Source organism: Phasianus colchicus, chromosome 3, assembly GCF_987193195.1.
Source record: "Phasianus colchicus chromosome 3, bPhaCol1.hap1.1, whole genome shotgun sequence".
Lineage (NCBI taxonomy): Eukaryota > Metazoa > Chordata > Aves > Galliformes > Phasianidae > Phasianus > Phasianus colchicus.
Window position 1 is genome coordinate 63014483 of NC_143438.1, and position 23128 is coordinate 63037610.

General features: G+C 39.8%; 1 protein-coding gene across 6 annotated transcripts in view; it reads right to left on the bottom strand.

Annotated features, from left to right (window-relative positions):
* EYA1 (EYA transcriptional coactivator and phosphatase 1) overlaps positions 1 to 23128 on the bottom strand; it is a 127623-nt gene that overhangs the window by 60778 nt on the left and 43717 nt on the right. The window contains exons 2-8 of one of the 6 annotated variants that reach the window (XM_090137706.1): positions 22396 to 22445; positions 20867 to 20994; positions 18965 to 19027; positions 6978 to 7061; positions 5013 to 5082; positions 4490 to 4635; positions 249 to 386 (exon numbers count right to left, since the gene is read on the bottom strand). In XM_090137706.1, the coding sequence (XP_089993832.1) occupies positions 249 to 386; positions 4490 to 4635; positions 5013 to 5082; positions 6978 to 7061; positions 18965 to 19027; positions 20867 to 20990 (625 nt within the window). In that variant the 5' untranslated portion in view covers positions 20991 to 20994; positions 22396 to 22445. The remainder of the gene's footprint in view (positions 1 to 248; positions 387 to 4489; positions 4636 to 5012; positions 5083 to 6977; positions 7062 to 18964; positions 19028 to 20866; positions 20995 to 22395; positions 22446 to 23128) is intronic. The other 5 variants (XM_090137702.1, XM_090137701.1, XM_031604855.2 and 2 more) reach the window with 5 other exon arrangements.

The following is a 23128-nucleotide window of genomic DNA, read 5'->3' on the forward strand; positions in this document are numbered from 1 at the left end:
TACAACACTTCACCATTTAAAAATTAATGAAGTCACTAAATGAAGGATCTTCCAAACTGCTGAGAGCTGGCTGGTTGCTGCTCTCAGCAAAGCCAATCATCATTCCAGTTCCAACTGCAAAAACAACAGAGGCAGTGCTCAAGCAAACATTAATTTTTATCCCAAGAATGTAAAGAAACAAGGAACAAAAAACCAAACACTACAGCATTAACTGCATCTAATTAATGATAGTATCTATTTATACAGACCTTGCATCTGGTAGCTATAGGGAGCTTGTCCAGGTTGAGGTGTGCTAAAGCTGGCACTGTAGCTTAGAAATCCTGTCTGTCCGGGTGATTGGGACTGTGACAATCCACCTTCTGTCTTGATGCCTGCCCACAATGCACCTAAATCAGTTAGTGACAGCAAATCTATTTGTTCATATTCAAACAGGGATGGATAATATAATCATTTAATTGATAGCATTTTTAACACATTCTCACTGTTGCATGCATGAGAGAAAGAGTACTGAGAGTATGCACAAATGAAAAGGGTAGGGGCAGTTTAAAAGAACACATAAAACTGAAGTTCACCAGGGAGAGGTTAAATTCAAAACTGTGTTTCCAATAACTGCAAAAGAAATTTATACATGAACAGGAAGTTGCATTATTCCTTTTTTCCTTTCCTGCCAGAGGCTAGCTTTTCCATATATTCATGACATTTCACAGAGGCAGATTAGCAACTTTATATGATTTTAATGAACCATAGCATAGCCAAGCTCTCCCGCTATCCGCCCCTTTAATGACATATCTGAGATTTGCACTGGAGAATATTCCTACATGAAAAATACATGGCTTCAAGTGCATTCTAAGGAATTAAGCACCCTTTAAACAGTGGATAAAGAGAGCTATCAGCATAATGTGGATTTTTCAAAGCTAATTAAACACTATAGAATGCGTTCAGTCTTTTAACAAATAAACACCTAACAGACAGGAAATATTCCTGAAGTAATCTCACAAACTGGGAAAAACACAAGAGAGAGTCATTAATCTGCTCTGACAAGGAAATCCATTACACATCACCTCCTCATTACCAAATTTAGTAATGAGTCCAAAATTCAATTAAAAGAAATAACTTGCCTCTCAACTTTAGTGGTTCTTGCACAGATTTGTAAGGTAATAAGCAAGTAAATATCAGAAAAAGAAATACTCAGGAAATGCACACAATTCAGCTTCTGTCTCTTAGTTTTAATTAGAAGGTTGTCCTGACATGAACTACCATTTAAAAATAATTATAGCCAAAGCAATGGAAAAGTAATACAATACTCTTACATTTCACTATGGCATTCAGTGATACTTCATTGCTCAAAAGCCACAGTTATTTGAACTGAATTAGCTAAGTGAGAATTAGTAACGTTCTTTTGAAAATGACTCTTAATCTAAGCCCATTTCCTGGTGCAAAACTTAAAAAAATAAATAAATAGTAATATTCAACAATGTTTGAAGATGGAAAAGAACTGAAAATCTGTGGTGTTCATAAAACTTCAGTACCTCCCTATGTACAAATAGAAAGATATTTCCCTGTGTCTACTGAATCATTTTTCAGCTAGTGCCATTAATTATCCTTAATTCCTTCTGCGACACTCGTTAGCTGCCAGACTAACCCTGTTTGCTTGTTTTCCCCTGATGCTTGCTTCCTCTGTTTCACGTTACAAATAAACAATCCCAATGACGAATCTGACACCTCGTTTCCAAGAGGAAACTCCTGCTACGGATGCCTTGGTATCAACGATCTGTGTGTTTAAGGACTTCTGAAACACTGATTGAATACTACATAGAGAAAGTTTAACTAAGCATTGTATTTCTAGACTTCTCTCTTTAGCAGCCTGATTCAACTTACAATCTCAGACAAAGCAGGAGGAGGTGATCAAAGGCAGTGGCTGGAACATGCCACTTGAGTGAAGACAGCTTGGCACTGGCGTGCCCTTTTGCAAACCTCCATGCTATGAAGAGCCTTTCATCTTCTGAGACCTTCTCTTCTCATCTTCTGTCACCTAGGCCTTCACTCACCAAACCCTGGTGCTCCCTTCTCCTTAGTCTGAGTCCCACAAGGGACAGTGAAAAAAACAAAAGGGAACTTCTGGAAGTGAGACCTTTGCTAAACGCTGATACCAGGGCATGTAGGAGGAGGGAGCCTCAGGAAATTCTCCAGCCTCCTCAGTGGCTTTGCAGACGAACCAGAGCCAGGAGTGGCGGGAGGCAGCTGTCACTGGCATTCCTCCACCCCCCTTCCTGCCTTCAGGGCTGCACCATGGTGGAGATGTGGGAGTGGAAAAATGCCCAGAGTAGAGGTGTATTCAAGGCAGCACCTTCCCAAATTCTGCTCTGAAGAGAGAAGCTGAGGGGAAGGGCACTGGCATGTGAATTTGTGAACGCTTTTTTCCCCGCTGTAAGTCCCAGTGCTAAGAAATAAAAGCAGAGAATCTCCCCACTGCAACCCAAAGTTTTTCACATCTGTCAAAAGTCTCCTCTCTTTATACCTGCTGGAAACTCTTTAGCTGGAAGAAAGAAAGGCAAAGCATAGGATACATAATCTATGCTGCAGAGCCAAGAGGAGAATTTTGGCCCAAAACGAGTTCTTGCCTGCTGCAAATCAGCATCCCAGGGTTCTTCATGTAATTTATTCTGGGAACACGGATTATACAGTGTGCCTTGAATATGCAAAGCTGTGGTCTTAGCTCCCAGAACTTTGCTACAGTTATTTGCTGTTAAGTATTTCTGCTAGTTGATCAAGTACATCAGCAAGAAAAACCTTCACCCCTGTCAGAAGACACTGCCTGAAAAGAGCATCAAAGCTCACTTGGCTCGGGAGCCGGAGGTTTCAGTGGTAAAAGCAGATCTTCAACGTAAAACATTAAGATAAAATTATCCAAAGTCCTAAGCACAGGGGATGGACTGCGCAATAAAAACCCAAAACAAAACAGAAGAGCAGGCAGGCATGTTAACCCCCAGGGAGCAGCTGCCAAGTAAAGCAACTCTCAATTATAGCTGCGACGACAGTAAGACAGCTCAACTCAAGTTGTGAAATGATGGTACTGCTGAAGTTGGTGGGAGTTTTACAGTTGACTTCAGCGAGGTCAGGATTTCATCCAGAGGAATGATCCAAAACCAAAAAGGTCACTGTTTGGGCTGCCCAAGCCACCATGGATAACAAAGTGTGAATGCAAGGTGTGCAAAAGAGAAACGTGTCAAGGAAAACACAGTGGGGAAAGGGGTCATCTGTTATCACACCACCTGATCCAGCTGCAAATAGCAGACAAACTTTCAGCAGGAACACAAGCTTTTCTTCTTTGCAGAAGGAAGACTACCCACCTCCTTACCCTTGAAAATGTGTGGAGGGGGGAGGGGAGCGTTGTTTGTTTTGGTTGTTTGTTTAATATCGTCAGTATAAGTTTAAAATACATGGTGCTGAAACTTATGTTTATAAACTGGTTTTTGGCATTAAGTAATCAAGATTCTAACCACAGGAAAAAATGCTTCCTTGGATCATAATCATTGATGATATATTAATGAAATATTATTTTTTTTCGAAAGTGAAAATAACCTTCTACTTGCACCCATAGTCCACAGCAGTCTTACCCAGGATTTACTTAAGACCTGGTGGATTTCAGCTTGCAGATTTCAGGATTCACCAGCCTTCCACTGAAAAATTTTAATAATTTTACGGGGCATAGCTTGCGCTGTAAGTTCTTTCCTCTTGGTATAAAACCTGTATTACCTGAATGTATTTTTACAAAATGTACTGCTAAAAGCATATGGATCATATATTTTCAATATATTCCCCAAGAGGAATGTAAGACCTATTTTCTAATAATGCATCTTTGCTGCTGAACTGCTATGTGGTCTGCCAGCAGACAGTCTGGCAACAAAATGGTCTCACCCGCAGCAGCTTGTTTTTAAATTAAATTTTTTAGGGGAAATATTTGCTACTTAGTACTATCTTCTTCATCAGGCAGACAGAGGTCTGGTGGCAAATCACCTCAATCACCTCCAAGAGCGACAATGAAAGAGAGATTTTTGGTAGGGGTCTTTTCGAATCAGTCCTTCCCCTGACAGAAATCACTGATTCGTTTGGGTTCCAGTAATGTGTATCAGCCAAAATCCAGACCTTTATTTACCAAACTCCCCCTATTACATTGCTGGAGAGCACAACTCCTCAGCAAGTTACCGGGGGCTGTGCCTGTGTAATGGAAGTCCCTAGATCTCCCTGCTTCAGTGCTGTATTTTCATATCACCACTAAAAGCCTAACGAATCTCTCCTTGATCTCAAGACATACTCTTGAGTAACTTCTTAGCTCTTTAATACATAAATTAAGCTGCACAACAGGAAATTACCACTCTTTCACGAGATGCACTCAAGAGCATGGCTGTCCCGCTCAGCACTGATGCAGTAATCTTGCTCAAAAAACCGTTCACCTTGGGAATAAAAGCATAGCAACGTGGTTTCTTACCATAAGAAGGGATTCCATAGGGCTGGCCGGGCTGTGGGTAGGTGGCGTAAGCTGTAGCTTGTTGCATCCCTGTTGTAAACTGCGTCTGCCCATATGCAGCCATCGTTTGCGAAGAAGGGGTGGGAAGAATATGTGGGTATGGTCTGCTATTGATTACAAATGACAGAAAATAGGACAGACTGCATTAGATTGACGTACATGTAATTATTTTTAGCCGTATTATAATCCTGCTACTCCTCATTAACACTTAATCATAGGCTGCGCTAGGCAAAAGAAACTCTAAGATAGAGAGAAAACAACAATAATAAATCAGTAATAAAAGAATAAGTAAAATAAGAACTTTCCAAATATTTTTCAAATACATTCTTAGCATTAAAGAAATATATTTTTTTCCTAGAAGCTGCTGTGGTTTAAATTATGACTTAACAGATGGATCCAATTATTATTTTAAATGAGGTTAAAATCTGCCTTTTTCAGTTATTATTATTACTACTACTATTATTATTTTTAAAAGATATCATACTTGGAAGGGTAAATCTGTGGTGGGGAGAACTGGTGTGTTTGTCTTGGGCTGAAACCACTGCTTCCAATTGCTGCACCAAGGAGAAAAGAAAGCACACAGAAGTGTAAATATACACACCAAAGATAAATATTATTTTTCCTAATAGAATTTCAGAGTATTAACAAGATTTTAATTAAATTCAAATATCATCGATATCTTCAGTAGAAAATAATATTTTATCAGCAACTACACAGGAATGCATAACAGTAAAATCTTGATTACAATTTCAAGTACTAAAATGCTCCTTTGTAGAACTCCTGACCAATAGTTTATTCTTTGCTTGCACACAGACAACATTTTCAATGCAAACAATCTATTTCCTATTGGAAACATTTTCCTTCATATTTTCAAAGGATTACTGCTATCTCAAGTACAACATTTATTAACTTTTAGAATTTTTAAGACCTACATTTTATGAAGGAGCTTTATGCACGTCTCTATTGAAAACACATGGCCAGCTTCAGAGCACGTGCCTTTTAAAAATCATTCCAATAACGCATAAGGATGTACTACCATATTACACCCCCTTCTCTTTTACCCCATGTTACCTGCTTTTTAAAGTGCTCTCAACACCTTCAAAACACTCAGTATTACACAAAGACGTCATGATCAACGTGCAAATTGTCTTAGGGAAACACTTAAGCTTAAGTGAGTTTCTCCTCCCGCAGCTCAGCCCTGCAGGGTTCCCCCAGACCGGTCACAGCTAACACAGAGATTTCTGTCAATTCCCATGAAACTCCTGCAGTGTTTTGGGTGCTGTCAGGAGCATGCCAGACGCACCCAGGCTCTCTGCTCCTGGAGCTCTCTGCAAAAGCACTGGGAAGATAGTGCTTCCCTCTCCGGTTACCATTTGGGTGCCACTTCTCCACATCCCAAAGTCGATTTTGAAGCCTTTGCCAGGAAGAGGTCAGCTGCAGGTTATGAGACTACTGTAAAATCAGACAGCCAGAGAAACAACAGGCCCTATTGCTAAGTACTTGGAAATAAACAAGGCATGGATAATTACCCTTTGCCAGCTACCCCTTTCCTGGCCAACTACAGAGAAAATCCATCATCTTTACGCTCTCAGAGCCCTTGCGAAGTGTGGAGCAAAGCAGCGAATCTCTTTCTGTTCCTTCCACACCTGACATTTTTCTTCTCTGTGGTTACAGTCCCACCTGGAGCCAGATTCCACAGATGAATGAGCTACTATTAGATGCGCTACCTTTCCTTCCATCAGAGATTTAATATATTCTAGAAACTTTTTTTTTTTCTTCTCCTTTAAAGATCGATATTTTTATAAGCTGCAGCTTGCATGGAAAATGGAAGCTGTTGCAAGATCAAAAAAGGGCTGGCTACTTAGATCCTAACTGGTGGCGAGCTGGTAGATTTTGCTACTCTGCCAATGTAACTCTATGATCTTTTTTCATTTGATTTTCACCATAAAAATGATGTGCTAGAAATACCAGGGTTAATCCATAGGTATGCAAAACTGTGCAAACATTTTAGGATTTTCTCACAGTATTTTATCTCCTGTGTAGTAGCAGCTAAGAAAGGTTTGGCTTCGAGGAAGACTAAGAGACTGACGAAAGAATGCCTTGATAATATAAATACAAACAAACTAAAAATTACCCATCCCTCAGTTACATCACAAATTACAACAGCAGGTATATTTACATCCTGAAAACTAAAAAAAATAATCCCTTTGGTACAGAATGCTGCTCAGGTCTCTAGTGAAGACACCAGTGGACATCAATAAAAGCGACGCTGTATTGCTACTTCCTTAAGGAAAGCTCCTACTTCCTTATACTGCCTGAATAAAATGAACAGAAATCAGCTGCAAAGTGTACAAAAACTTTCCAGCAGCCATGCAGGGGTTTAGATTGCAGAGAGAAAGAACAAAGTGAATGAAAAATTGCTGAGCTTAAGCCTTTGTTTATTCCTTACCTGATCCTGAGAAATTGTCTAAAGACCCGTCTGTGGTAGTAGTAGTAGTAGCAATCTCACTGCTGCTCATTGGTTCTGTTTTAACTATAGAAATATAAATAAAATATATTCTATATGCGCCTAATATTCTTGCACACGCATGCACACACATTCACTACAGTCACAAATTCAATGAAACAGAAATCTGCCCAAAAGTTTTAAATCATGGTTATCAATAATTTGCATGTTGTGCATTTGTGTATACAAACAATGCAAAGTACTGGTAGCTATGATTTGCACATTCATATAACATGACCGCAAGGGTTATTTCTGTCCGCAAGGAATAAGAACTACTGTAATAAACCAGAAGTCCCCATGCAACTCCCTGCACCTGTCCTGACTCCTCTTAATCCTGCAGACCCAACAATAAGAGTCCACATTTAGATCAGGTCATACAGTCATTTACAGGCTTGAAAGACAGCAATTTGGATAAGACAAAAAAAAGGAAATAATTTTTAAATTGGGTTCTCTGAGGGCTGTTCCAAACTTTTTCCATCCAAACAACTTTTCAGAAGAAAAATGAGAATTTCCAATAAAGCAAAACACTTTCCTCATGCTGGATTTCTCCTTGCAAAATGGAAACCAATTTAATAGTCGGAAACCTTGAATGAACAAAGAGCAGAAATATGCTTTATGGAATGCTTTACATTTTATTCCCTTCGCGCTCCAGACCCAAAGTGGCTGTCAGAGAGTAAGAATGAATGAGGAGAGATACCCTCTTGCTACTCCATATTCAAGTATGGCTTCATGGTTTTCAATAAAGCCTCAGGAGAATAAGTGTATTTCCCTTGGTGTTAGCATAGTGTTATCTCAGTACTGATGGCATTCCAATACATAGATCTACAACAGGGCTAACCTGGTGTGGTGTAGACAGACACCGTGCCCACTCCCAGAAAGTTGTCACATCAGCACAGCAACCTCTCAAATCCATTCTACATTCCTAGCTTTTGGAATTAGAAGCACATCAAAAGCACCTGAGGATTCATAAAATGACAGAGCTGACCTTACTACTAACATCTCACTGTTTTTGCTCCTGTTGACACAGTCACTGCTTCCCACGCATCAGAGCTGGTGCCTATCATCTCACCTTCCAGGGAGGCAGTTCAGTACAACTGCTGAAAATAAATCCACAAAAAGCAAGATAAACTGTGTCCTATTTGATTCATAAAACCTCTTGTGTGAACTTGTATGTTTCTCTCTCTGTCTAGGAACTGCAACCATCATTAGCAGATGCCCTTTGGGTGCGAGGTTTGCAAGGAGCGAGAGAGGTGGAATCTTCCCCTTCTGACGAAGGACCTTTTCTTTCTCTGCTAAACAAAATCCTTATTTTCACATGCCTACTTCCTACGCTTGATCTCTTCCAAAGGATTTAAGTGCAATCTCTCGAGCTTTTATTAATCAACAAGTACTTCCTTTTCTCCCTCACACAGGATGTTTTGTTTGCTCACACTAACTCGGAGATCACTACAAGCAGGATTCTGCTGCATCTACATTAACAGTCTAACAAAGTGAAACGATTGGTGAAGAGGGTCCAGTATCACAATTTAGGCATTTAAGAGGGATTACTTCATGCAAGTGTAGGTTTTCCTAAGGAGCAAGGGCCCAGATGCAGCTGGATCACACTGGCTGCACTCCACATAACACCTTTTTTTAAAGGGGTGGACTCCAAGAACTCTCCAGAAGGTGACCTAACCTGTGGTAAGAAGTGGTGGCCAAGAGGTTCTTTTCGAGAAGATGCATTCATCATCCAAACCACAGTGCTAATGTCAGAGTATCTCTCAGAAATACAACACATAACGTATCTGGCACCCATTTCACACTTAAATACTGAAAATCCAATAGACAGATGCAACAAAACGTTTGAAGTGTCTACCCCAAGGCATTTGCTGGAAATTACTAGATAATATGAGACAAGGTTTGTCATTTAGATATCAAGAATTGAAACTACGTTATCTCTTGCTTTTTTCTAGAAGTTCATTATAAAATTTTACTGTCTGGCTAATATATTTTTCATAGATTACTCCAACTTTCTCCAAACCTTGCAAGTGTTCCTCATCTAATTTCCATAATCCAATTATATCTTTGGAGATAACAATAAAATATGCTTTTCTCAATTGCTGACAGCTGTGGAGGAGGAAAAGAAAGAATGATGAGACAGAACAGCCTAACTTGAACTGTAAGGATGGAAAACTTCAGTATCTGATTTCTCCAAGCTCCTCTATCAGAGAAAGAATTCTTCTACTTCTTATAAAATAAAACATAATTCTTTTTGGTAAGTTTGGCTCACTGCAAACTAACAGTCCAAGAGCAACACCGAGACACATATTTGGCACCATTTGTTCTAAATAACGTTTTCCAGGATAATTTCTTTCTAAGTGGATGCACCTGTCTCTCCTGTCACTGGTTTAAAAGCCTACTTCACATGCACCACTGGCCACTCTTCTTATATTCAGAACCTTGTAAAAAAACCCAATATTTTGTGAAAAAACTCCTCAAAATGGGATTTCTGTCTCTGACTTGGTGTGACAATATTTATAATTGAATGTCATTTAGTAAGTATACTACTTTTGAAGATATAGGAAAGGGAAAAAATAATGAAGAAAGCATTGCAGTGGATTTCATACATGGATGCCAATTCTATTTGCTGACTGAGATGCTCTCAAATTCAACATCATAACTGTTCCATCTGTCTCCTCTATCAGGTATATGAAAAATGAGTGAAGAAAGGCTGTTCACGTTGTTCCCAGATACCTATTTGTAGGGTCATAATAAATTAGCCCTATCAGGTCTTCTTTAAGAATAGCCATGACCTTGCACAGACCTTTGCTGCTGGAGCTGGTTGGGAACTGAATAAAGAGGGTAGGAACTGAAAAACCCTTAATTCCCTGAGCATTTTAACCAACATGGCTGTAAATGTCAGTGTATTTTCTTCTGTCTGTGCTTAAAACCATTTCAAGAGGATTAAAGCTCGCTATACAAAAAAAAACTGAGACAAAACAACCAGGGTTTTACCAGCCAGAAATGTTTACTGCATGGACTCTCACAGCAAAGGAAGGCCACTCATTTGCTCAGGACAAAGTGTGACCTGCAAACAGAGCATATTTCAAGGGGAAAAGAGCTGTGAGAGGTTTCCGAAGGTCACAAGTCTGCTACTCTGTCCCAGAAGTGCTTCAGCAACCTGCATCTGTTAGGAGGATGCACGGAGCTGCCTGAGAAGCACAGATCTGGCAGGGCACAGGCATGGCCACGTAGCAGTTTCTGCATGCACACTCTGGATTTCAGCTGCCCATGTTTTTCTCTGACCAGCGCATTTCTGCCACATGTTCTGTGTTTTTGTGGGACAGCACCTGTGTGGGAATATTGCCTCATTTAGACTGAACACATTGTAAATATCCCTTTCCAATAATTTCCAACAGCATTCTCCATTGTGGCAGAGACCAGAGAGAGCAAAAAAAGAGTTCCCGTTTCTGCTCCATTATCAAAATAGAATTTTCAGGGGTGCAGAATAATCAGACTTGCACTACAGAGACAGGCTTTGATTTAGTAATTTCCACTAAGTTTTAACACCTGCAGAATCACTCATGTAGTAAGTGACTGAATCATAGAATGGTTTGGGTTGGAAGGGACCTTAAAGATCATCTTGATCCAACCCCCTGCTATAGGCAGGGACACCTCCCACTAGACCAGGTTGCTCACAGCTCCATCCAGCCTGGCCTTGAGTGCTTCCAGGGAGGGGGCATCCACAACCTCACTGGGCAACCTGTTGCAGTGTCTCACCACACTCACCCTCAGTAAAGAATTTCTTCCTAATATCTAAATCATCTACAAGAATTTAAAGGATAAATATATTCCTAACCTACTGAAAAAAAAAAAAAAAAAAAAAAGTTACTTAAAATAACTGGTTGGAATTTGGTTTTATACTGAGAACTCTAACAATCTGTGTCAATAGAAAGCATTTTTTCCTCCTTATTTTCTAGTAACTTATGGGATTCTAAAAATAAGATTTAAAAAGAAACCATCAAAGAAAACAACAGACTAGAATAATAGGAAAACAAATCAGGACTAGCAGATAATCAATAACACACACGCTAGCCCTGAGAAAAAAAGCATAAAATTTCTGACATAGCATAACTGCTGATCCAATATCCTATTGATTGTCAAGATATTTCATCTTAGGTCATTCACAGATTGCAAGTGCAACATGCAGTTTGGTCAGCGCTATTATAGAAGGTGGTTGATAATGACTACACAGCAGTTTCTGACCTGCACTGAAAAAAAGAAATTCAGACCAGCATCCTTATGTTCACTTATTTACCATGTAACAACTTTCTGAGCTGACAGATTGTAATGAAGTCACTGGCATATAGAACAGTATAGACTGCTTCAAGGAATGTGATGTTGGCTGTTTTGAAAATGGATTTAGAAGCCTAATGTTTGGCCATTTCTAACACAAAATTCATACAGATATATTACAAAGATTGCACCTTTAAGCATGCAAAAATATGATTTAAAAATATTTTTTGAAATATTTTGATTATTTAAAATACATCCAAGGCTTGCTTTACTGAACTAGGCATAGTGTGTTAGCTGCAATATTACAGATGTTAAACCAGAACAGAAATACTGTGAACATCGCTGAACTATTAAATCAGCATCGGTGTTGCAGTTTTAAGACTGCATTAATACGTAAGTCACTTCAAAAGTAATGCCACCTTTTTATTTCCACAGAAACTGCAACAGATACTAAGAATAAAATAACACTATCTAAGAGAGCAAACTCTCAACTACAAAGTACTATTTTTCAACATAGTCACCATGACTAGCTTTGCATTTTCACCAGCGATGAGCAAGAGCCTTCATGCAGACTCATAGCTATCTGCACCAGCGGAGGTGACCCATTGTTGCTCCCTCCACTGCTGAAACACACCACCAACCACCTCACTGTTCACGCATCCACTGTTTGGTCTCCAGAAATGTTCAGCAAGCAATAGTGGGTGCCATTTTTTCAACATGAAGGAATTAAATCCCACACCATTTCTCCACACACACTTCCATGTCAGACATCGTTTTGTCAGATTTCCCTTCTACTGCCATCTGTCACACAGCAACAAAATTAACAGAATACTGGCAGGAGGGCTCAACCTCTACTACCATACCACCAACATCCACCTCTGATGTCGTGGAACATCATAAAATAGGAGGCACTGCTTTTAGAGCAGCCCATGTACTATAAGTTATATTCTTTATATTATATGGATAGGTGGATAGAATTAAGTAATTCCTGGCTGACAACTCCCAATATTTATGAAGTATAGGAGTCTCAACAAAGTAAATAAGACTGTTGGTTTGTTTACTGACATACATGTAAGTGCAATTTCTAGCCTTATTTTGTTTTCTCTGAATGTGACATTTTCAAATAATGGTAGCAGCTAAACACTATGTTGATATGAATTTTCACTACAGTTACTGCTCTGCTCTATCTTAAGTATTTCATGTAGCCATTACTATTTATATATTATTTTGCTTGATGCCATTCTTTCTGTACCCAATACAAGCCCAAAGCTTTCCTGAAAGCTCAAAGATAATTATTAGTCACTAAAAACAGCACAAAAATTTTACTTTGAATCTCTAAACTGATTACATTTTTTACTACTCAAATTCTAAACTGAAGGATCTGGCAACTCTAAAGAAGTTTAGCAATTACAGCAAGGTTACAGGTTACTTACAAAGAGTCTATGAAATTATATCAATTCCTATCCAGGACATTATTCTTTTTGTCACAGTATCAAATCATCAGCTCCTGACCATGAAGCCTAATAGATCCACATTGCTGCTGCTTCTCAAATTTGAAGACTCATCCTGAATCACGTTTGTCTGGAAATTACCAGATGATAATTACTACAAGGTAATTTCCAGCCTAAATTTATGTTCAGTTTTCAGAGAAAGTCCCTGCTCAAAGAAGCACATTCTAATTCAAGCCCAGACTGTTTCCTGTTCTACCCTCTTCTGATGTCAGAAGTCTAGAAAACTTGTGTGGTATTTCGGCTGTGACTGACAGAATGGTTTTCACTGCATGCATGGCTCCTCAAGAGCCTTGCATTTCTCTTACGTTGCACTTCACAACCAAAAGAACTTTAACTGCACTGTACCCACCCTTCTAGCAGTACAATCACTGGATTTACGAAGAAACGGCATCATCATTACAGTACAAAATCAGACAGAAAATTCAAAACGAAAACCATCTGGGTAGAGACGAGTTTTCATCAGAACATTACAGAATATACTGAATTGAAAAGGACCCACTCACTGAGCCCAATTCCTGGCTCCATAAAGGATCACCCTAAACCTTATGACTAAGAGCACTGTCCAAATGCTCCTTGAGCTCCAGCATCCTGGGGCCATTCCCACTGCCCTGGGCAGCCCGTTCCATGCCCACAACCCTGTTGTGCAGAAACTGTCCCTAACACCCAGTTGCCCCTCTCCTTACACAGCTGTTCCCTTGGGCCCTATCACTGTCACAGAGAGCAGAGCTCAGCACTGCCCCTCTACTCCACAGCTGCCATGAGGCCTCCCCTCATTCTCTTCTGCCCCAGGCTGAATAATCCAAGGCATCTCAGCTGCTTCTCACATAGCTTGCCCTCTAGACATCTTTACAGCCCTCCTAAAAGTGTTATATCCCTCTAGTATTGTGGTACTCAAATCTGCATACAATACTTAAGGTGAGGCCACACCAGCACAGAACAGAGCAGGACAACCCCTCCCCTTACCCAACAGGCAGCGCTGGACCTGATGCACCCCAGGCTATAGTTGGCCCTTTGGCTGCCATGTCACAGTGCTGACTCAGATACAGCTTGCCATCACCAGAATCCCCAGACCCCTTTCTGCAACTCTGCTCTCCAGCATCTTCTTCCCTAATCTGTACACGTACCTGAGGCCAACTCATCTCAGGTGCAGAATCCAGCACTTGCTCTTGTTAAATTTTGTATGGTTTGATAGCATTTGTAGCTGCTAATCAAGATTTAACCTAACTATTCATCTGAGAAGCACAGCTATGGGTTAAAATTGTTCCATTTACTACATTTAGGAGATGACACAATCTAAACCTAACATCCTTATCCCTTAACACTCACACATCAATTTATACCAAATGATTGTACTTCCTGCCCTGTCCAGGTCAGATAGTGAAAGTAGCATATTATCTAGAAACAACCCTTTTAGAGATAATATGGACTATTATTTTTTCTTTTCTTTCTTTTTTTCCTTCTTAAATCCTCCACTGGGAAACTCCCCTACCCTCTAGCGATTTGTACGCTGTGTGCAAAATATCTGAACTCTTTAATCAAAGACAGATGTAATGACCACATGATGTTACAATTACAGCCATTAATAGCAAAGAAGACCATCTTCAACTATCTTTTCAACACATGGAGGGCTTCAAAGGAAGACGGTATCAAAAGAAGTCAAGATTCTTTGGTCATTTAGGTGTACAAGATGTTTAACTAAAATACAAAGACAGAAGCAGTGACAAAGCGCACAGGGCCTTTCACTGATGGGAAATAATATCTTCTAATTCAGCCAGGGCTGCAAAACTTAAAGTCAAATTCGTTCAAAGAAGGATAGCACCAGCTTGTGTTCCTCCCCTCTCAGCAGAAGCAGGAACCTTTCTAGCTTGTCTAATCAAACCAGGTGGCACGAGAACTTCTCTCCAAGTTTCTGCACTCACTGGCCAAGGGCCAGATGATGGCTAACCCTGAAGTGTGACCAAGTTTCATGCTTCTTTATCTTCTATGATAAGCAAAACCCCTCAGGACAAGATGCAAATAGAAATGCTAAATCATCTGTAGTGTCACAGGTCTTTTAAGTTACTAATGCTTTTCAAACACCACCCTATTAAGGTGTGAGACTAGGCTCAGATGTCCTACTCCTATTCCCTGGAGCGCACACCAACAAAACGGGATGGATTTTCCTATGATATTTCTAACTAAAGCTGTGTAATCACACAATTGTGGATGCGTTCAATGACAGTTTTTGGAGAAGCAGTGAATATCTTGGACAGGTTTCTGACATACTGCAACCTGTGCAAATTCAGTGTGTTAGCTTTGAATGTGCTTGAGGGCTTTGGCCTTCAAGCACATTCATAGGGTGCTCTCACACCACCATGCTCTTTTCTGCAGTCCAGAACAGCATGTGCTACGGATGTGTTAACAAGAAACTTGCATAAAGAAATTATGTTAAAATTAAAGTGCCCCCACTTTTTTTTTTTGGATAGGGAGTGGGGAGTAGAGTATTTTATTTCCCTCAAATGGATCTGGAAACCAATTTTGCTAGAGCCCTTTCATTCAAAAGAGGTTCTTTCTTTTAGGAAAATGTTATGGGGGAATGGTGAAGCCTTCAAAACAAGATGCACACATATGCAGAAAAGACAATAAATACACAAATATTTATTTATTCTGCTCTCCTCACTCTAGATTCGCACAGGAGTTATTGGTCAGAGCCAACAAGTGAGTAGAAAAATTGTTTCCCTGTCTAAAGAGCTAAGAAAGAGAAATAATAGAGCATTATGCTACAAGCACTCAGAACAGACGGGAGGACTCCTGGTGAAGCAGGGGAACAAAAGCACAGATAAGACAAAGAGTCTGGAAGGAAGCCAGTGTAAAACAGCAAGAAAAAAAAAAAAGGTAAAGAGCAGGGAAGAAAAGGTAGTCCATATCACTCCCTTGCCTCCACATAAACAGGCAGTGTGATGCATATCTGGGTTTTATCCTCAAGAAGAGGCAGCAGGTTAAAGAATATTACTAGCTCCTAGAGCCATCCAGGTTACTTCTACCAGTCTGACAGGCCTAAGACCGTTGTACTCTTTTCCTCTGGACACATAGCTTCTTGTGCTCTTCCAAGGCTCAGTAAAGAAGTTGGTTTCAGTAGTTCATAATACTAACACTCCACAGAAATGCAAAGATTAGATTCACCTTTGTAGGACTATTATTTCATCATGTCTAAATGTGGCGTTACCACTGCAACACTTACACGTTTCATACCATCAAGCTTTTCATTGCAAACACATGCAGAAATTTCAGCATATATAATTGGCAGTAACTCCAGAAATGAGGGTATAGGATATCAGAAACCAAGCATCTCCCACAGGAGAATCGTTTTATTTGATTGCCATCCCCCACCAGAACTTTGCACCTTGGAGTATAAAAAATGATGAGTAACTAATATTTTCTTAAAAAAAAAAGCTAAAAAAAAATTACTGCCAAAGCTACATCAGTATGCGCCACTTCAACTACAACTTCTATCAATTTTAACATTTTACTATATCATAAGTTAAGAAAACGGTGACAAATATTTTTCTGCATTCAATAGTACTTCAACTAGCCAGCAATCATACTACTCTCTGCTTCTGAAAACACTGAGATGGATTTCCATTCACTTAGACCTAAGACAACATTTCTAATGACCAGTCGTCTGATAGTTACATAGCAGGGAGCTTTGAATGGCTTTGTGTGGAGTCTCAATCTCATGTTGCAGCAGGTACTTTAAGAGCAAAACTCCTTTTTTTCCAACTGAATTTTGATGTCCAATTCCCTTTGAAGGCTCCCTTCTTATGTATCTTTGAAAATCTGATCTTCAATTTGTTAGCCATTTCCCCCTCCCATTTGATACAAAATTCCTTTTCTTCCTTCTGAACAGTCAGAAATGAGGGTAGAAGCAGCTCCATAATCATAATGTGAATGACGTGTAGTTGCTTGGCAAACCAGGGCTCCTTCCCCCCAATCTTCATTTATATTTTTCCATCCCAGTTGCATAAAACAGCTTCATAATGGAGCAGAGGCTTCTATGTGTAATCTACCAGAATGGATTTACATTCTTAAGATATAAGTAAATATCACTGTAGGTAGGAACTAGATTCAGTTGTTCACTGCAGAAAGGAGTTTTGCAATTCCCTACAAAATTCTACGTTAGTCTCAGCCTGTCCCTTTCATGCAAGTGGACACTATTATTTAAATAACCACTAGCTATCTGGTAAAAATAACTAATGGCAGGTTTTTTTGTGTGTTTTTCTTGCTACTGTCTCCGAGTCCTTCAGTATCAATCTTCTACAGCAATTTGCTGATGAAGCAAGCCTAGAGACAAACTCTGACTACAAACATTTTGAGCCCTACCTCAATTCTCTACTTTGTTACAGATTTTCTCAGTCAAGTCATGCAGGGCCAAACTTTTAATAGTGTCAAGTGTCTGACAGAAGGTATTTTGTGGAAAAACAATTAGGGAGATCATGGAAAACCCAAATATTGCATTATGTATATCATCAAAATCCATGGTGACAGGCCAGGACTGCTTCTGCTGAGTACCCTTTGCCAAACATTTTACTGTTACTCTCCTGCTTTTCTACCAAGAAATTTGTGCCCGGTTAGGATCTATAATATCCTTCTTACCTCCCTATCACTGGTTTGAAAACCATGCTGCCTGAACTGGCTCAGAGAAAAGGAGGAAAAAAACATCCCAGCCAAGCACTGTCAAATTATTACTTATGGCTTTTTTTACTCAAGACAGTAAGGGGATTTATTTTCTCCTCATCATGTATATATCCAGAGTTAAGAAGATCATCTCACAATCTGCTTCTAACTTAAATGAATAGTGTGTGATTTACAGAAAGGACTATATTCTAAAGTGTGCCTGATGAGGAATTGATGTCTAAAGCAAAGACCTGTATATCTTACTTGTTTAAAAACCTTCAGATAGAATGAATTATATAGCATTCACAAAATAAATAAACAAATGATATCCTGCAGTGACTCCCAGCCACACACTACCTGGTTGGTTCTGCACCACAGCAATTCTGTTCTACCAAAGAGAAATTAAGCACACAAGGAGTTGTGATATAAAAGCGGCACTTAGAGAATAAATTCAGATTCAATCACAGAAGTAAATCCTCATTCAGTGCTTTGAAAATTTACCACTAAGTGTGAAGCTAAAAATATTAGCTCGTAACAGTGAGCTATCTTCCAACCACATCCTCTTGTAGAACAACATCAATAAGAGACAAGTCTGAAAACGTGCCTTTGAGGAATTAATGAATGTTTGTTTGAAACGAGGCCATTTCACTTTGGGACATTTTTGGTGTGCTTGTTTTTTGTTTTCCTGATCTATTGAACATATCCTGCACTTTGGGATATGGAAACCAGCCCAAATCACACCCACAGTCAAATCAAATTTAACATATCTTTACAACACATTTGTAACATGCAAATAGCTGGAGGCCCTGCTTCTCACTCACATAATCTTCCTTTGCGCCAGAGAAGGAGAGCTCTTTCAAGCTAGCAAGAATGAGTTTGTAGTACATCAGAAACTGGTTTCACATACAGTATTCAACATGCGAACCTTCAGCAACCTACACTTTCACTCCATGTGCAGCAAAGAAGCAAACAACACAGAAGCATTGTAAAAGGTGCTCGGCAAGCCCATAGGGCTGCATCCCTACAGTCTTTCATTTCTTTTCCAGGGTTCTGCTTGAAGAATCTCAGAAAAATTCATTTTACATCACCTTTCATAAAAAAAAAAAAAAAAGAAGTAAGAAACCCTGGCTGTATTCACTCAATTTTTTCTTAAGCTTGTGTAGCAGCTCAAAGAACCCAAACCAAACATTTTCTCAAGATAAAACTGATTAACAGCAAAATTCCACCTTCAGATTCTTAGGCATCCACCTCGCTCACAAATTTTGTCTCTTGGTACACATCTGATTCAGAAATAAACGATTTGATTAAGTTTCTTTCCAAAATTTTTCATTATTGTGTCACTTAAGAGCAATCAGAGACAGGAATTTTAAAATGTGGAACATTTTGACCCAAATCCCCACGAACAAGCTACTTCTCAGGACACTTTCTAGACAACATCTCACAGCGCATGCTGACTGCACACTCCTGGTGTGGCCACCACTGCTCACAAACCTGCAGCGGTCTGTGTGCTAGCACTGAGCAACCAGTCTGCAGTGCTGAGGAGAGTCATGTCACCTGGAGGAAAATGGCAAACAAAAAAAAAGCAGTTGGCTTTGTCTCAGAAGGTAAACATGTATTTTATGCTTTAGCTTTGCTGGTAGAACTCACCCCCAAATGAACAAGCCTGGGCTTTTAAATTCCAACATTGGGAAAAATAAAGTTACTGGGCTCTAATTTACTTTACTCAGTAAACTGTAACACCTACTGAAAAACTGGGATTTTCAGAATTAGCTTCTACACGAGGTCAACATACGAAAAGATAAAATATCTAACTAATTTCCTAACAAAGCACTACTGGGCACCCAATTTTTCAGAGTGTATTCCTGCACTCAACAGCTATTTGGAACAAAAAGTCCAGCAATGGGGTAGGTGCCTCTCTGTGTTTCAAGGAGCACATCATTTTTTTGTTTGTTTGTTTGTTTGCTACTGAAAACTCCACAAATTAAGCAGAAGGTGCAAGTTTACTGCTGAGGCTTTAGCAAGTAAGAGTGGTTTTAATTTCAAAGGGTTGAGCTACTTTATCATGTACCAAAACTGGTATACACATGATAATATGGTAAAAAAATTATAAGGAGAAGCTTGTTATTAAAAGCAAGGGTGACTCATAGAATCATAGAAAAGAACCACAATGACCATCTAGTTTCACACAAAATATTCTTCTGCTTAAACTACATTAACACATTAAGTGCATTATTTATTGTTTTAAAAAAAACCTTCTTAGTTGTTGTTTTTAATGGCTTAAAATTTGATTGCAGCAATACTTTTACTGTAATAGTAAAAGGTAAATTATACACAACTCTGGCACAAAAGCCTGTTAATCTGATAACCCATAAACCTTCCCCACTACTGAGGACTCCAATTAGAATGAATAACAGAGATGTTTGGGGAATTGAGGGGGGACGACATCTGTTTGACTGACATGTGCCTTTCCTGGAAGAATGCAGTTCATGTCCATAAACGTCAACGGTCTGACAGCACTAACATGACTCACTTTTTAGGAAACAAATTTAAAAAGGCATTTCTTTGCTACAACACTTACTTAACCTTAAATTTTTATTGAAAAGTTTCATTTAAAGATGCATGACTATAATTTTCAGAAATGCATTAAAAACTCCACCCACAAAGCTAGCCAAACATCATTTATGATCCTTCTTACCATTGCCATAGAAATGCTACAGGAAAGAGTATTTTCACTGCTTATAGAAATCCTTCTGTACTTCATTATACGCCATTACTGGCAAAGCAGTTTGGTTGTTCTGCTGTTAGTATTCTACCGAGAACAAACATAACTTATCAACTGCCTGATTGCTGCTTGAAAATTAGGTATCAGTTTACCCCATTCAATTACTACACCTGTTTGAATTTTGGCTACTTTGTCAGAGCAGCAAGCTAGCCCTAGGAAATTTCAACACTCAGTTTTATTAGTCTGTTTGACAAAATTTCATAGCCTTAGGAGCTTGCAAAAAGAGTGAACATAACGAAATACTGAAATGGGGAGAACAACTGAAAGACTGCATTTTGTGGTTTGACCACTGTAAACACTTCCTCTCTCCTCATTACTAAACCAGCCTTTTGGGTTCTTTGGATGTTTTTCTAAGCTCCGCGCACACTACCTGCTCAGTCCATTCAAACTACCTGAAAGGAACATAAAACTGGAAGGAAAGCTGTTGCTGAAACTTGATAATAACAACTGCTGATAAAACACTGATCATAAGATTCATGCGCTGCAATATAGAAACAAACAGCACTTCACACAGCAAAACCTCTTCTTCTACATATCTTACTGACTGTAAGAGGACTGATGCAACAAGGAGAAGAAACAAGCAACAAAATACTAAAACAATGGTAGCTCACCTTCTGTGCCATTGGGTGTCATGGAATTGGTATTTATATGAGAGTTATCAAGCTTTGGACCACTGGGGGATTCACTACTACCACTTAGTCGGCTGTGTGGGCTGGCTAGATCCTGCATTTCCATAGACCTGAAAGCAAGATGCAGCCAGTTTTAGTGACACGTTCAACAAAGATTATGTAGGAGTTACTGATACAATGTGCAACCCACTATGAATCGAAATCCTCAACATAATTAGCACAAAATGAACAGCTTCTTCCAGGGGGATTTTTTCTAATTTCAAACTTCTATCATGCTACACACAACTAGCGATTGCATTATTTCTGTGGCTTAAAAGAATAAAATTTAGATCTGAAGTACCACACTTGAAACATTCACATCCCCTTGTATTTTAAAGGTATGTATAAAGACAGAATCCCCACTATATGAAGAAATATATTCTCTTAACAACCAATTAACAATGTGCTTTTTCAAGATTTACCACTTAGTGGCAATATAATGGGCCTCTAAACCAAATAAAATACTTGAAGCAATTGTTGAAACCCATCATCTACTGACAGGGAATGAGATATTCCTGATGTATGTGTTTACTCTGGCAAACTACTTAATTGTTCCTCTGTTTCCGCTGAAACAAATGCAGCATTAAAACAGTATTATGTCTGCTCACTTGTTTGCTTTGTGGATTACATAAAGCGTACCCAATTGGAAAGGGATATGACCAACATACAGTGAATCCATACATGTGTTAGTATGCCTTAGCACTCTGCAGTATCTCAGCAGCTGTCGTTTAGTCAAAATAATAAGAGAGCAATTCAGATTCAACGTAAAAGTTAAATATTTACAGAGTACTCGAGCAGCTGAGTATGTCTGATTTGTGTTGTTAACAGCCTCATATAAAAAGGACAAGAGTCATCACCACCACGATATATACCATGGTATACGTTGGGGAAACTTGTAAATTCAGTGCCTCTTATTCATTTCTTTATACCCCAAAATTTTGATGATGCTATTTGATGTACTTAACACAAGTAATTGCGTCAGCAGAAATATCATCACTCCAAGGCACTTGAGGCAGTAATTTTTCTCCTTAAAAGAAATGCCTGGGCTTCTTACAGAGACCTTATTAAAATTATATAAAACAGTCCCTCCACGACAATGGTAGAAACATCCTTAAACGTAAGTGCCATTTCTGCCATGAAGCTTCCACATTTTGACTGAGATTTTATCACAAGTTCTGAACACAAAACCTCCATTTTGTATTTTATAGCTTAAAATCAAGTACATAAAAAAGGACGGTCCCACAATGAGTTAACCAAGCCAGTATCCAGTACAAGGTAAATGGTTTGGTGAAAAAGCATACGTGCCTGCAGCTGACAGACTTTGGGGCACACATATAGAAGCAAAGCTCTTGTGCTTATTGATCTGCTTCATGTGGAAAACAGGGATAATTATTTACTTATCATGTGAGAAGGGGAGGAGAGGGAAGGAAAAAAGCTTGCAGAAAAATAGCAATTTTTAATCATATCCTTACCTGCAACTGGAGGAAACAGCAACATCTGAACTGGTTTGGGACTTCTGCACCTGTAAACCAGGGAGACAAACAGAAGCCTCTATTACTCCGCTTTCACGCGAGGCCTTAATTTAAACAAAAGATCATCACCGCAGATGACGATTCTGTCCTTTAAACCAAAACGGAGAGGAGGAGGGCACGGTGCCGGTGAAAGACATATTGTCTTTAAATTGAAGGCTCGCCTGTTGTTTCCTCGCAGGTCCCTCTCCCTCCTCCTCGCGCAGGGACGGCGGCCAAGTGCCGGGACAGTGATTCATCAGGGGCCCGTGACAGCTGCAGAGGGGCTCCCTCCTCCCCAGCCCCGCCGCCGCACACCCCGCTGAGGGCAGGACCCCAATGGTGGCAGTGGGAGCGCTCCCCCCGAGCTCCCCACACCTCCGCAACGCTCGCCCCTTCCCACCGCTGCCCCACGTCCCTGTCCCTCCCAGCCCTCCAATCTTGGCAGCATCTTGCCCTCCTCGCCTTGGCCGTCCTCTCCCTCGGCTCTCCGCCACCCAGCCGTCCTTCTGGGAGCCACCTCACCCCACACGCGAGGGGCAAGGCAAGGCTGGCGCTACGTTTTGTCCTTTCCAAGGAGGTCTGCCTGTTGTATAAATCTTCAGTATCTCAACAACAGCATTACACGACCCTCCCCAAAACAAGCCCATCTCCAAACACGGCGAATTAAAATAAAGCACACGGCACTGCACAAGGT